The sequence below is a fragment of the Apodemus sylvaticus genome, chromosome 12, assembly GCF_947179515.1.
Source record: "Apodemus sylvaticus chromosome 12, mApoSyl1.1, whole genome shotgun sequence".
NCBI classification, from domain to species: domain Eukaryota; kingdom Metazoa; phylum Chordata; class Mammalia; order Rodentia; family Muridae; genus Apodemus; species Apodemus sylvaticus.
The window spans coordinates 42,672,792-42,686,248 of record NC_067483.1 but is presented as its reverse complement, the minus strand read 5'-3'; the positions used below and the strand labels follow the sequence as shown (position 1 = coordinate 42,686,248).

Below are 13,457 nucleotides of genomic sequence, written 5' to 3'. Positions count from 1 at the left end.
ATCTACAGAACTGAAAATGGTCACAGTGGGCTTGGGGGAGCACAGAGATGAACTCAGGAATGATGGGGTTTGCCCCAAGGCAAAATCCCACTGTCAGACTCAGCATTCCCCTTCTCTGGGCCACTTTATAGACAAGAGCCCGTGGGCTCTGCTTTGGACCATATTCGTAGGAAAACCTGGGAGCACAGACAATCCCTGGGCTGATTGACAGTTCAAATGGAATTATGCAGGTAAAGCAGACTGCAGAACAACGTTAAGCAACTTCTGAAAATAGGGATGGCTGTGAACAGAATGACCCCATAGCAACAGGAGCTGTGAGTACAGCTGAATACCCCATAGCAACCATCGCATAGCAACAGGAGCAGGTGAGGCTGCCACTTGGGGATGACTCAGAGCTCTCTGTCCGCTGGGTAGTTCTCAAGGATCATGGGACCTTGTGTAAAGCTCTTTCAACCAGGTAGGACAGGAGTTGGAGCTTAAGAAAGGGCTTCCAAGAACAGCAAAGACAGCAGAAGCAGACAAAGGGGTACTTTAAAGTACCCTCTAGTATGCTTGCCCCACAAGGCCACCACGCCTGACTGTCCCACCCTCGGAGGTGACTTCCCTCTTGTCCTCTCCTGGAGTCCCAGCATGCTTGAGGGGAAGGGAAGAGCCTTGGTCAGTACAGAAAAGATGCTAGTGTCGGGGCCTCGTGGCTCAGAGGAGCCGGGACAGGAGGGCTAGAGTCTACCCACTTCACCAGCCCCACAGGCTCCCTCCCGCCATCAGTGCCTCCTTCCCTGGCTCTCCGCAGGCCCTTACTTGTCCAGTGCTGAGCCCTGACTCTGATTGCTGGTGAGACGAGAGAAGACATTGCGGTCGTTGCGAGGCCGAGTGGGAGGTGATGAAGGAGGTGTGAATCCCATGTCTGTAGATCTGGTAAAAGGGGACATTGTCATCGGTGATCGTACCCTCGCCCATAAGTCCACCTAGCTTCTGTCCCACCGCAGAGCCCCAGAGGACGGAGTCTGTTGTGTAGTGACCTCGGAATGGCTTGGCCCCAGTCAAGATCCTAGAAGCTGTTCTTTTTAAATATTGATTTGATTTGATATGTGTGGGTGTCAAAGCACAATGTGTGTGTTGTGCCTGTGGGGGCCAGAAGAGGGCACCAAACACCTTACAACTCGAGTTACAGGTGATGAGTCCCATGAGAGCTGGGAGTTGAACCCAGGTCCTCGGGAAGAACAGCCTGTGCTCTTAAGCACAGAGCCATCTCTTCAGCCCCTATATGCTGCTCTTAAAAATCACTTCCTCGTGGCGGATTTGGAGACTCACCTGCTTTTGAAATCTACTTGTAATCCCACAGGCAGTTTCTATGTGAATCTCAGACTCTCAAAACAGTGTAGGGCAGGAGAGATGGCTCAGTGGTTAAGAGCACTGGCTGCTCTTCCAGAGGTCCTGAGTTCAATTTCTAACAACCACATGGTGGCTCACAACTATCTGCAATGGGGTCTGATGCCCTCTTGAGTATGTCTGAAGAGAGCAATGGTGAATACATTTAAAAAACAAAAAATCAAAAACAAAAAGCAGCAGTGAAAATCCTGAGTAACTGACATGCGTGCTTCTTGCAGAGGCTGGCTCTACCCTGACCCTGGAAGCAGGTGGGACAACCTGATGGTGCCTTGCATGCGACCTTTATTTATCATTGCATTTCGTGCTTCTTAACGATGCTTTTGATTTTTGTTTGTATTGTGACACATGAAGACCCGGCTGGCCCTGACTTTGCAAATGATCCTTCTGCCTCTATTTTCTAGGTGCTAAGATTACAGGTATGGGCTGCCAGGCCCAATTACATGGTAGGTTTGATCACTAAAACTGTCCCAAGGCACAATGTGACAGTGCTCTTGGATGATGCCAAGCATTAGAAAATTGGGAAAGATTACACAAGCTTCCTCGGTGCCACCGTGCTGTGGTGGAGTTCGACACTAACAAGCAATAGCATCTGCTAACTAAGGTGCCTTTAAATAGAGACAGACCTAAAAAAAGGTGATGCTGATGCTGACATCACAGTCATCTCCTCACAGGAACCTGGCCCTCCATCCTCCCAGAGACCAGCGACCCTGAGTCACCGATGAGGTGTTCAGAACGCGTGAAGCAGGAGAAATGATGGTTCCTTCGGGGAAGAGTCTACGACCTTGCTGGCCCGCTCATTTGGAAAAGCTGTTGCTACAACCCCCTCCCTTAGGGCAGGCTTCATGAGCTCAGCCTCACCCTCAGACCACAACTTCAGCATGTTCTCTGAAGATGAAGTCCGTCAGGGTCCAAGTGTACAGTTGTCCGTTCAGCTCCTCCCCACCAGCACCCCACGCAAGTCAGTGCTGTGGGCATCTGCTGTGGTAAGGACGGGAGGCTGGCGTCTGGCGCGGGTTCTTTTCCTGCCTCTCAGCAAGGCAGGTTGCAATGGTTACTCTGAGCCCCAGTGTCTCACCATGTAGCTGGAAAGACCACCAAACCTCTGCAGAGCTGGGCCTGTGTGTGCCTGACTGGTTGGAGACTCCTACACGACTTCTTTGATAGTCTGCACTTCCCTCATAGGAGGAAGCCTTTGAAAGAATGGAAACTACAAAGGACTGAAGACCACGAGAAGGGCCTAAAGCACATTCGGATAGTACCAGCCAAAGCTGCTGCGAGTCATCTAGATAGAGCGTGCATTGGGAGTTTCCAGCCTGTGTTTAGTTATGTGCTGGCAGGTGCCTCGTGCTGGGCCACAGCAAGTGCGTATGAAGGCCCACAGAGAAGGAATCTCACAGCCATTCATGCACCTAAGGCCTGGGCTGGCATTGACTCGAATAGATTCTCGAAGACCTCTTACCTGATGGGCTGCCCCCGGTCGTAAGACTTCCTTCGGGTCAGAGGGGATGTGTCCGTGGCACCTCGAGATTGCCGAGGGCTGGAAAAGAAGGGTCCAGTGAATCTGAGACCTAACTCTCTACCCACCTTGACCCCAGGTACCCAGGTCCCCCCTCCTTACAAAGTGCTGCCCCGGGTGGGCAGGCTGACGGTGCGGGAGACCTTGTCCCGGTAGTAGGGGTCCCGGATGGAGAAGCCCACCCCATCCTCTTTGATCTCAACCAGGGAGGCCAGGGACTTGGTGATATTCTTGGTGGAGCTGTCCAACGGGGGTCCTAGGCACTCCGCAGACACGGCCTTCATTTGTGCAGACAGCTTGGGCTCACCCTAGGGAGGGAAGGGAAAGTGAACCAATTTGTCCAACTGGTAGACCATAAAGAGAAAGTAAAAGCTTGACCTGATGACACAGACCTGTCACTCCAGGTACACAGGAGGTTGAGGTTGTAGGGGAAAAGCAGAGAGGAGCAGAGGACCTAGAGATGGGTGAATTCTGAGGAAAATGATACTGCCTGGCCTGAGGGAGAGTTACTGATGGAAACCCTTAGCTGAATTAAGCAAACTGCAGTGAACAGACTGAATTCCAGTCAGCTCGCCCAGGACTCTGTAGACCAAGCTCACGGCATGGTCTGCAGAGTCTGACTTTAATAAGCCTCGAGTGCTGGTCCGTTCTAATCACTAACCCTCGCTGTTAGGAAACCTCTGCTCCTGTGACTTTCATGTGGTTGAACAAACAGCTGCAGGGAAGATAACAGTGGATCTAGAGTCAGCTTTGACCCTGCGTCTTCAGTGGGGAAGGAGATGGTCTGCATATCAGGGCCACGCCATCAGGTAGAGGAGAAAGAAGCTTTTAGTTGCCCTCGTCATTTCTCCCGACTTGAAAAGAATGGGCTGCCAGGTCTACATAGCAAATTCCAGGTTAGCTCCTCCTTCCCCGCCCCCAACTGCAGGCAAGATCCATCTTGTCACCTCCGTTCCTGATGAGGATAAAATTGAATTGGGGCGTGGAACTACAGGCACAGAGCTCAGGCAGGGAGGTTGGCCCTGACAGGAAAACCTATAGCCTGTTTTCCGGCAGGGCTTACCTTGAACTTGAAGTCATCATGGCTGGTGGAGCCTTTCATGGTGAATGACTGGGAAAAGCTAGGGAAGAAGCCAAGAAAGTTTAGGACCAACCATGTTAGTTATACAGACTCTCTCTGAGTCTTAGACATCTGGGTCCCAAAGAGCCTGCAAATCCAAGCCCCGGGGGCCCTATGGTGCCCCACCCCCACCCTAGGTGCCTGCTGTGAGAAAGTCTTCCCTGCTTGAAAACTCACCTCCCCTCAGAGAACTCTGACACTTCCTCATCTGTGCTCGCATAGCCGTTCTCTGAGGGAGGGAAGGAAGGAAGGATGTTGAGAGACATATCAGAGTATGGGAAAGAAAGGAGACGCAGCCTCTCTCCAGCATCACCCACTAGGATCAGACCAGGGCTTCTGAGGGAATCCCGAGGCAGGGGAGCTTTGGGAGCTGGAAGACTTTCTCGACGCCTATGAATACCATGTTGGACATTGTAGATGAGGGCCTGCAGCTCGGGGTGCGCCTCAGCCTTCTCACGCAAAGCGTCTAGGAGCAGGTGGTTCTGGGAAGAGCCTGTCATGTCTGTCTGTCTTAGGCGTCCTTCCAGCAGCCGGATCTGGGCCTCCTTCTGTGCTACTTGAAGTCCCTGGAGGCAAAGAACAAGGCTTGGGCTTTCTCTTTCTGGCTGTGGTTGATGCTGTAGCTGCTGGATTTCTATATATACATTAGGGACAGTCATCTCAGCATATAGTCTGTTATGGGTGCACTTGTGACCCTTCATTCATATACACAAGTCCCAACCCCTATTACCTCTAAATGGGGCTGTACTTGGAGATAGGTCCTTTAAGTGGGAACTAGATGATATGAGGTCATAGGGTGGTTCCTAATGTAGTATGGCTGCTGTCCTTATAATAATAAGCCACACAGAAGATCATGTCCAGACACAGGGAGGAAACAATGGCTATGGAGGGATGGAGGGAGGCTACAGACAAACCTACCCTGCTGACACCTGGATCTTAGAGGAAGGAAATAAAGCCCCGTTGCGCGAGCGGCCCAGTCTGCAGCATGTTGTCAATGACAACCCTCCAACACTAACACAGTCCCCTGAGACACGAGGTAACACTGAGGAGCCACCAAGGCTCTGCCTAAGAGTCAGCAGGGTGGCCTCCCAACCACTTTCCCGTTAACTATACGTACACTGGCTGGTGTCTGTCCCCAAGACTCGGATAGAAAAAAACCCATTCTCTGACCATTGATTAAGGAGAGGGGCCGGGCAGTGGTGGCACATGCTTTTAATCCCAGCACTCTGGGAGCCAGAGGCAGGTGGATTTCTGAGTTCAAGGCCAGCCTGGTCTACAGAGTGAGTTCCAGGACAGGATGGGCTACACAGAGAAACCCTGTCTCAAACAAAACAAAACAAAACAAAATAAATAAATATATAAATACATAACAAAAAAGAAAGGGGCCCCAAAGACTCTTGATGTTCTAGTAGGTAGAGGGTGGAATATAATTTTTGTTTCCTGTTCCCCGATTCCTAATGTACACACAGCCTCCAACAGACCCAAGCCCAGTCCTGCTGTGGACGGGCCCGGGCCAGGGCACCTTTAACTGAAGCTCCGTAGTGTGCCAAGGCCCTACGTGTTAGCATTCTGTACAACCAGCTACAAGTTCGGTATTGTCAACGTTTGGGTTTTATAGCCACAGAACGCGAGACTTGCAGATTCAGTAGCTTGTCCCAGCCTGTGAATGACGTAGATGGGAAGGAGCCAAACCCGTGGACTTCACTACCAGGGTATGCGATGCCCATCTTGTGCCAGGGAAGCTGCCAGCTCACCTTGTCAATGGACGCCTTGAGGAAGTTGTCTAGCAGTAGGCGGGCTTCAGCCAGAGAGCAGGAGCTAATGACCACTGATGTGTCTGTTGAGTCCAGCTCCTCCTTTAAGAGTGAAAAGCAGAAATCGCATCACACAGGGCTGTCCACACACTCGTTGCTACCACCCCCCCCCACCACACCCAGTCAGGCCGGGCCCTAGGGGCACCTTGGTTTCCTCCAGCTGCACGATGGTGGCTTGACAGTCAGTGATGCTGTCATTGATGTAGTCAATATTGGCTGCCAACACTTCGATCTCCTCAGCCAGCTCCTGTAGCCCCTTCTCCTCCTCCGGGCTCTCGGCCTGCAGGCGCTCCCGCTTCCTCCGCAGTGCCTCCTGTAGGAGGAAGAGCTCCTCCCTTTTCTGGGAAAGGGGGTGGGGGTGGGGGAGGGAGGGAGGATAGAGATGGAAGATGCATCTCAGGCTCAGGTGCTGCCCACAGCTCCTACCCCAAACCACCCACCTGTCTGGGGTTGTCCAGAGGTCAGAAGAGGCACGAGGAGCAGAGGGTGGGAGACGGGAAGGAGTGAGGAGTCAAGAGAAGTGAGAAGTGACAGGGCGTGTGGAGCGTGGGGTGGGAGAGACTGCGAGGTAGGTCCCACCTTTATGAGGCGCTCCATATCAGCCTCCAGGTTGACAATGGTCATTCTCTGCATGACAATGTCGATGATCCTCCTTTCCAGGGATTGCCATTTGAGTCTTGCAGCCTTACTGAAGCTTTGGCTGGCTCCCTTCTTCTGGAATTTTTTCCTGGGAGGCAGAGGCAAAGGGGCTTTGGCTGACTGCTCTGACCCTCTCTCTGCAGCTGTGCTGAGGCCCCTCCCCTGAGCAGGAAGCAGACAGCCCAGACACCAGAGCTGACCTTCACACTTCTCTACCCGGGTCCTGCCCACAGAGCACATGCTCCTCACCTGGCTGGGCGGCTGCCGTTGACGGTGCCTGGAGGGTGATCCCCCAGGAAGTGGTTGATTTTTCGGTTCCACTGACGCACTATGCTGGAGACAGAGCGGGCTCCCGATTCAGCCTCAGATGAGGTAGTGCTGGCCGATACCTCAGCCCCAGAATCCATATTGGGATGCTTCAATCCCACACGCCCGGCCACTCGCTCAGACATGGGCTTTGCTAAGCGCCTCAGTGCAGAAACCTGGGAAAGTGGGGACAAGAAGAGGGGAACCCAATGGGTAAGGAAGCCTGGAGGGACAGGAAGAGGGGGACTCAGGGGAGGGAGGAGGCCTGGAGTGACAGGAAGCCTGGAACGAGGTGTTGGGGAGAATAGAGGCAGCTCTGTGCAGGCCTAGCTTAGGGCTGCAAAGGGCTAAAGATGTCTGCGATGTAAAACAAAGTATTCTCTCTCTCTCTCTCTCTCTCTCTCTCTCTCTCTCTCTCTCTCATATGTATGTGTACATGTGTGCATCCAGATATGCATATATATGTGTTCCCAAGGATGTGGAGTGTCTTCCGCTATTGCCCTCTTACTTACGTTCTGGGCCGGGACAGTGTCTCTCAGTGACCCCTGAGGTGGCCAATCACTAGACTGGCTGGCCAGCCAGCTATGGGATCCACCTGTCTCGACCTTGCCCCAGTTGTTAATGTGGGTATTAGGGTTCAAACCCAGATCCTCATGCTTATGTGGTAAATTATTTACTGACTGGACCATCTCTATTTCTCTTCACTCTTTTGTAAATGACCAGGATGGGATATGGAATCTGCCCTCTAGGCACAGCTGACTGGTTGAGAAGCCATTTCTCACAGGGTGCTGCAAATTGGTAAGGCTGTGCTCACTGAATGAAAAAAGATCCAGCCCACAAGTAGCATGGGGAACCCCTCCCCCCACTTCTTCAGAGGAGAGCAAACGTCAGAACCAGGGCTAGTCCTGTACAACCAGGCTTTCTGTTGAGAACACTCACCTCCTGGGTTTTCCTCCTCAGAACTATCTCCTGCTGGCGCTTCTGAGATTCCAGGGCCCGTATCTGAAACTGAAAGAAAAGGGTTGGGTCACCTTCAGCCACCAACAGCAATCTTTGTTTTTTTGGCAGGGGAGGTGAGGTTCAAGACAGGGTTTCTCCATGTAGCCCTGGCTGTCCTGGCACTCTGTAGACTAGGTTGGCCTTGAACTCAGAGATCTGTCTGCCTCTGCCTCTTGAGTGCTGGGTGTAAAGGTGTGTGCAACCATTTCTGTCCAGACAGGAATGTGGACAGGGTGAGCAGCTCTGTAGCCAAAGGCTCAAGATTTTCTTGTGTGGGGTGATTCTCACACAGCCAAACTGTAGATAAAATGGTACCCAGAGTCACACCCTTCTACCAGGGGTGGCCATGAGGAATTCCTGCCCACAAGGACAATTCTCTTGGTCTTATCTCTAACCATGAACGTGACTCTGAACTAGAGGCCCAGTTCTCCCAGGCTATTTCTCCTGGGCCTGGAGCTCCATGTGCTTGATTTTGCTGGTAGCCTTGGGCAAATTCTTGCCCTTCTCTGGGCTCAAGTTATCTTCTTGGACATGTAGGAGTTGGGACAGAAGCCAACAGTGACTCTGCTCCAAGCATGGCTCTTGTCACTTAGAACAGTAGGAACTGGGGGGGGGGGGGAAGGGTAATCGGTAGGGAGGGGTGGCTGAAAGCTCCCGGAGGTCCCTCACCTCCTGCCTCCGCTGCTCCTTCTTGAGCTGAGCAATCTCCCGGTTCCTCTTGGTCTCCACCAGTCGCCGCCGCTGCTGCTCCTCACGCATTTGCTTCATGAGGGCTACCTGGGGTGACAGAGGTAGTGAAGGTGAGGCAGGGCTGGGCAGGAGTGGCCCATGTGCATCAGTCAATAGCTGGTAGTGGGGGCACTGGCCAGGGGAATGGTCTTCTAGGCAGCACTGATGGGGGGGTGGAGGGGGGCTCTGAAACATAAGGCTTCCTTCCCACTCATCCTCAGGGGCTAAGATATATTATACATTGACAAGCTGCTAAAGAACTGGCCTTACCACTTAAAGTCTGTCCTAACCACCATGCCTGGCTGAAGATTCCAGGGCGAATCTCAAAGGGATGGAGGCATAACAAGAGCTGCCTACGTGGCAGGCCCCATCTTTATGACACTCGTATGAGAAAGACATCTCTCGTGTTCTATAAAGAAAGAAATGAGCCTCCAAGACAAAATGACTAACAGTCACAGAGCTAGGAATGAATGGCTGGCTAGACTTGGGGCCTGGGTCATCTTAACTTCCTAACTCCAGGTTCATCTGTATGACCAGCAAGTGTGGCTGTATCCTTCGGTCCAGGCTTGTGAGTGAGTGAGTGCTCTCCAGGCCCAGGATAGTGCTGAAATGGGCCTCAGGACTGAGACAGCATTGCTCAGCTGTTCTAAGACAGGAGTCACTCTGCTCTCGTGACAGAAGACCCTGAAACTGTGGGCCTCCCTCAGTTAAGACCCCCCAGGACACAGGCTCTGCTTGCAGTCTTTGGCTGATCCTCTTTCTACCTATCTTGTGAAGAATCAGGGCCCTGTTAGGGTACCCCCAGGATAATCTCTGGCTCTCCTTTTTCATTTGTAGACCTGAGATCACAAGAGTGTAGTCAGGAGGACAGAACTCAGTCCTCAGAGTAGATGAATGGCCTCAGAGTCTGAGAACAAGGAACACGTACATGTGTGAATTCTTCTGTCTTTTGTACCAAATCTGGGGCACTTGGCTGTTATTTTTTCTTTTTCCAAGTTTCAGAACCCTATGAAGAGTGTTTCCTTGTGAGCTTTTTCAAGGGCCATACCCACTCAAGATGAGAGCTGGCTAAGAAGAGGTTGGGACTGCCCTGAAGAGGCACCAGTAAGAAGCTGTGGGCAGGAGGATGGGGAGACATGGATGGATGGATAATGGATGGATGGATGGATGGATGGATAATGGATAGATGGATGGAAGATGGATGGATGGATGATGGATGGATGGATAATGGATAGATGGATGGAAGATGGATGGATGGATGATGGATGGATGGATGATGGATAGATAATGGATGGATAGATAATGGATGGATGGATGGATAGATAGATAATGGATGGATGGATGGATGGATGGATAGATAATGGATGGATGGATAGATAATGGATGGATGGATGGATGAATGGATGGATAATGGATGGATGGGTGGATAAATAATGGATGGATAGATAATGGATGGATAGATAATGGATGGATGGATGAATGGATAAATAATGGATGGATAGATAATGGATGGATAGATAATGGATGGATGGATGGATGGATGGATAATGGATGGATAGATAATGGATGGATAGATGAATGGATGGATGGATGGATAGATAATGGATGGATGGATGGATGGATGGATAATGGATGGATGGATGGATGGATGGATAATGGATGGATGGATGGATGGATGGATAGATAATGGATGGATGGATAATGGATGGATGGATGGATAATGGATGGATGGATAGATAATGGATGGATAGATAATGGATGGATGGATGGATGGATAATGGATGGATGGATAGATAATGGATGGATGGATAGATAATGGATGGATGGATAGATAATGGATGGATGGATGGATGGGTGGGTGGATGGATGGATGGATAATGGATGGATAGATGGATGGGTCGATAGATAATGGATGGATGGATGGGTGGGTGGATGGGTGGATAATGGATGGATGGATAATGGATGGATGGATAGATAATGGATGGATGGATGGATAGATAATGGATGGATGGATGGATGGATGGATGGATGGATGGATGGATGGATAATGGATGGATGGATGGATAATGGGTGGATGGATGGATGGATGGATAATGGATGGATGGATGGGTGGGTGGGTGGGTGGATAATGGATGGATGGATGGATGGATGGATAATGGATGGATGGATGGATGGGTGGGTGGATGGATAATGGATGGATGGATGGATGGATGGATGGATAATGGATGGATAGTTAGACAAGCATGTCAAGGTTGCTTCAGCAGTGTCTGTTGAAGGCCCAGGTCACAGCTTGGGGATCTAAAGCTCATTACCAAAGGGCTCCAGGGCCCCCAGAGATCTATGGGTATTTGAATCCAGTGCCATTTACTGTCAATGGCTTCATGTCTACAGGGCTAAAGCACAGAAGCAGAAAAGGACCATGGGACTCTTTGGGGGCCATACTGGGCTGATCTCAGCAAGGCAGAGACCTCAGCAGATAAAGGCTCTGGACCTGCTTGGGGACAGAGCCCACGCAGGTACAGTTCCATTTCCTCTAAAATGGATATCTGCCTCTTTCCTGGGCACACTGGTCAGCACGAGTCAGGACAACAGTGAAGACACAGTTACTAATGACTCCCAAGTCCCCAAGGGGACATGGCCTTTGCCAGGCTTTGTTAGGGGGACTAGCCCCAGAGCTTGGCCCAGGGCTGTGGAGAGCTGAGAGACAACAGAAGCTAAGAGTCAGGGCAGAAAGGTCCGAGGGTGATAAAGTTCACAGAGCAAGGATCTGCGAGCCCTAGGCAGGAGCTAAAACCACAGACACCAGTTACCAGAAGGTCAAGACCTGAGCCTCCAACATCACTAGAGCAGATCCTACAGACTGTGCCCCATGGGCTGTGCCAAGGTAGAAAAGGGAGCCCAGAACCACCAAGAACACACACCAGCTTGGAACATCCAGGGCAGAATTTGCATCCCAACATCACATCCTGGTAGCAGGAACTTCCTTCCCTGAGCCTCAAATTTCCACAAACACAATGGGAACTGGCCATGGTGCCGATTATTACTATGATTAGAGGCAAGGGTTGTAACAAATGACACTTCAATGAGGAGGCTTCCTTCTGCAGACAGGAGGCAACTGTAGTACAGCTTCCCAACAGAGGGGGCAGCAATGAGCAGGGTGCTTGCAATGAACCCAGTGCTGGGGTGAGGTTCTAGGAGGGTGGGTGAGGTTCTAGGAGGGTGTGTGTGGCTGGGGCGGGGTTGGGTCAGGTGACGCTGTGTGCTCAGTGGACGATCCTCACTTAACAGCAATGATAGTATTTATTCAACATGGAATATGGATTCTAAGAGTGGGGTCCCTAGGCCCCGCTCTTCGTAATGTCTGCCTACCTTGGCCTTCTTCATCTCGGCTACCTCCGCTTGCAGCTTCTTCAGCTCCCTTTCATAGCGAGACTGGTTCTTGAGTAGCCTGGCATGCTCTTTTTGAGCAGCCTGGAGCTTCTGCAGGTCCCGGTTCATCTCCCTCAGCCTCTTCTCATAATCCGCCTTTATCTTGTTGGCCTTCTCCTCCGTGTAGCACTCCATAGTGCCTGAGGGCAGCGGAAAGCAGGGTCAGAGGCATGGGCTCCCGGGCTCCCACTAAATATGGGCTCACTGGGAAGACAGGCGCTGGGGTCTGATTTTACAGTTCACCCCCTCCCCCTCCCACCCCACCCTCCATCCCCGAGCCTGCTTCTTCATTTGAACAACGAGGATGCGGGTTCAGCAGCTGCCCTAACTTTCCTGCTCTGACATTCAGTTTAATGTTTTCAGATTGAGGCTTCGGGCCCTGGAAAGGCAGTGCCAGCAGGAAGCGGAGCTGAGCCTTAACAAGGGCCACTGTGGTGTGACTGCAGGAGTAAGCTGGCTTCTCACCCAGACTCTCCCTCCTGAACTGCGAACGATCCCTGCCCGAGCGAGTCCAAGACCAACCCAACTCCGGCTCTCACTCGATCTCCTCACAGCCTCCTGCCTGAGGCACGCATCCTGAGACCTGGCTCCCCAGCCCCCCAGGCCTCCTGTCTTAAGCTCAGCCTCGAAGATACCTGAGCTCAACCACATCTTACCACCAGCCCAATCTGCCTCCTAAACTTTCACTTCAATCCTCCTACACAGTTGCAAAAATGATGTTTATAAAATGCTTTTAAGTGTCTTGTATCCGCACCCCCCCCCACTCCCTTACTGTCAACTCCTGATCTCAACTCTCTGAGGCAAGGCAACATATTACAATGACACATATAACCTGTTCTCCGACTAGTCTAGACCACCATTCTATCACCATGCCAGGTACATAGCTGTCTCGGGGCCTTCACAGCCCCTTCCGTTCCCTCTATCTGGAATGTTCTTTCCATTGATAGTTCTGCTCTAGTGATGCAGCAAGAAAGAGCCTTACTTAGTTACTCTACAGCCTTACTCCAAGGTCACCTTCTCTACATAGCCTTCCATGCCCTCCCAGCCTTCCTAAGCTCTCTGTCCTCTCTCCTTGCCATATTAAAAAAAAGATATTCAGTAGTGCCACCCTTGCTAGCAATTATGCAGTCGTCCCCGCCAGTGTGCAATCCCAGCACTTGGGAGGCAGAGGCAGGTGGATTTCTGAGTTCGAGGCCAGCCTGGTCTACAGAGTGAGTTCCAGGACAGCCAGGGCTACACAGAGAAACCCTGTCTTGGAAAAAACAAAAAACAAAAAACAAAAAAAGACAATTCTAGTCCCTAAAACGACACCTGCTCTATAACACCCGTTCAGCTAACATTTGCTTAATAAGGGGATGAGGAAACGAATCACTGGCTGAGAGGGCTGCAGAACAGTAGAAAAAGGCACAATTTGATAAGTCTTATAAACTGAATATAGTAAGTGGGGGGGAGGAGGCATCTTAGTACACACCTAGGAAGAGACACGATTAGAGGTTTTAATAATAAGATGGAG

General features: G+C 51.3%; 1 protein-coding gene and 1 long non-coding RNA gene across 5 annotated transcripts in view; one reads left to right on the top strand and one right to left on the bottom strand.

Annotated features, from left to right (window-relative positions):
- The window catches only part of Kif21b (kinesin family member 21B), a 49,776-nt gene that overhangs the window by 12,253 nt on the left and 24,066 nt on the right, over nucleotides 1–13,457 (bottom strand). For all 4 annotated transcript variants that reach the window (XM_052201238.1, XM_052201241.1, XM_052201239.1 and 1 more), the window contains exons 15-27: nucleotides 11,885–12,084; nucleotides 8,456–8,563; nucleotides 7,727–7,795; nucleotides 6,731–6,963; nucleotides 6,422–6,569; nucleotides 5,988–6,182; nucleotides 5,783–5,884; nucleotides 4,429–4,594; nucleotides 4,206–4,257; nucleotides 3,972–4,029; nucleotides 3,011–3,216; nucleotides 2,852–2,929; nucleotides 802–915 (exon numbers count right to left, since the gene is read on the bottom strand). In XM_052201238.1, coding sequence (XP_052057198.1) covers nucleotides 802–915; nucleotides 2,852–2,929; nucleotides 3,011–3,216; nucleotides 3,972–4,029; nucleotides 4,206–4,257; nucleotides 4,429–4,594; nucleotides 5,783–5,884; nucleotides 5,988–6,182; nucleotides 6,422–6,569; nucleotides 6,731–6,963; nucleotides 7,727–7,795; nucleotides 8,456–8,563; nucleotides 11,885–12,084 — 1,729 coding nt within the window. The remainder of the gene's footprint in view (nucleotides 1–801; nucleotides 916–2,851; nucleotides 2,930–3,010; nucleotides 3,217–3,971; nucleotides 4,030–4,205; nucleotides 4,258–4,428; nucleotides 4,595–5,782; nucleotides 5,885–5,987; nucleotides 6,183–6,421; nucleotides 6,570–6,730; nucleotides 6,964–7,726; nucleotides 7,796–8,455; nucleotides 8,564–11,884; nucleotides 12,085–13,457) is intronic.
- On the top strand, nucleotides 6,891–12,674 carry LOC127697891 (uncharacterized). The gene is made up of 2 exons (XR_007980574.1): nucleotides 6,891–7,000; nucleotides 12,308–12,674. It is a non-coding gene; the product is annotated as an uncharacterized LOC127697891 (long non-coding RNA).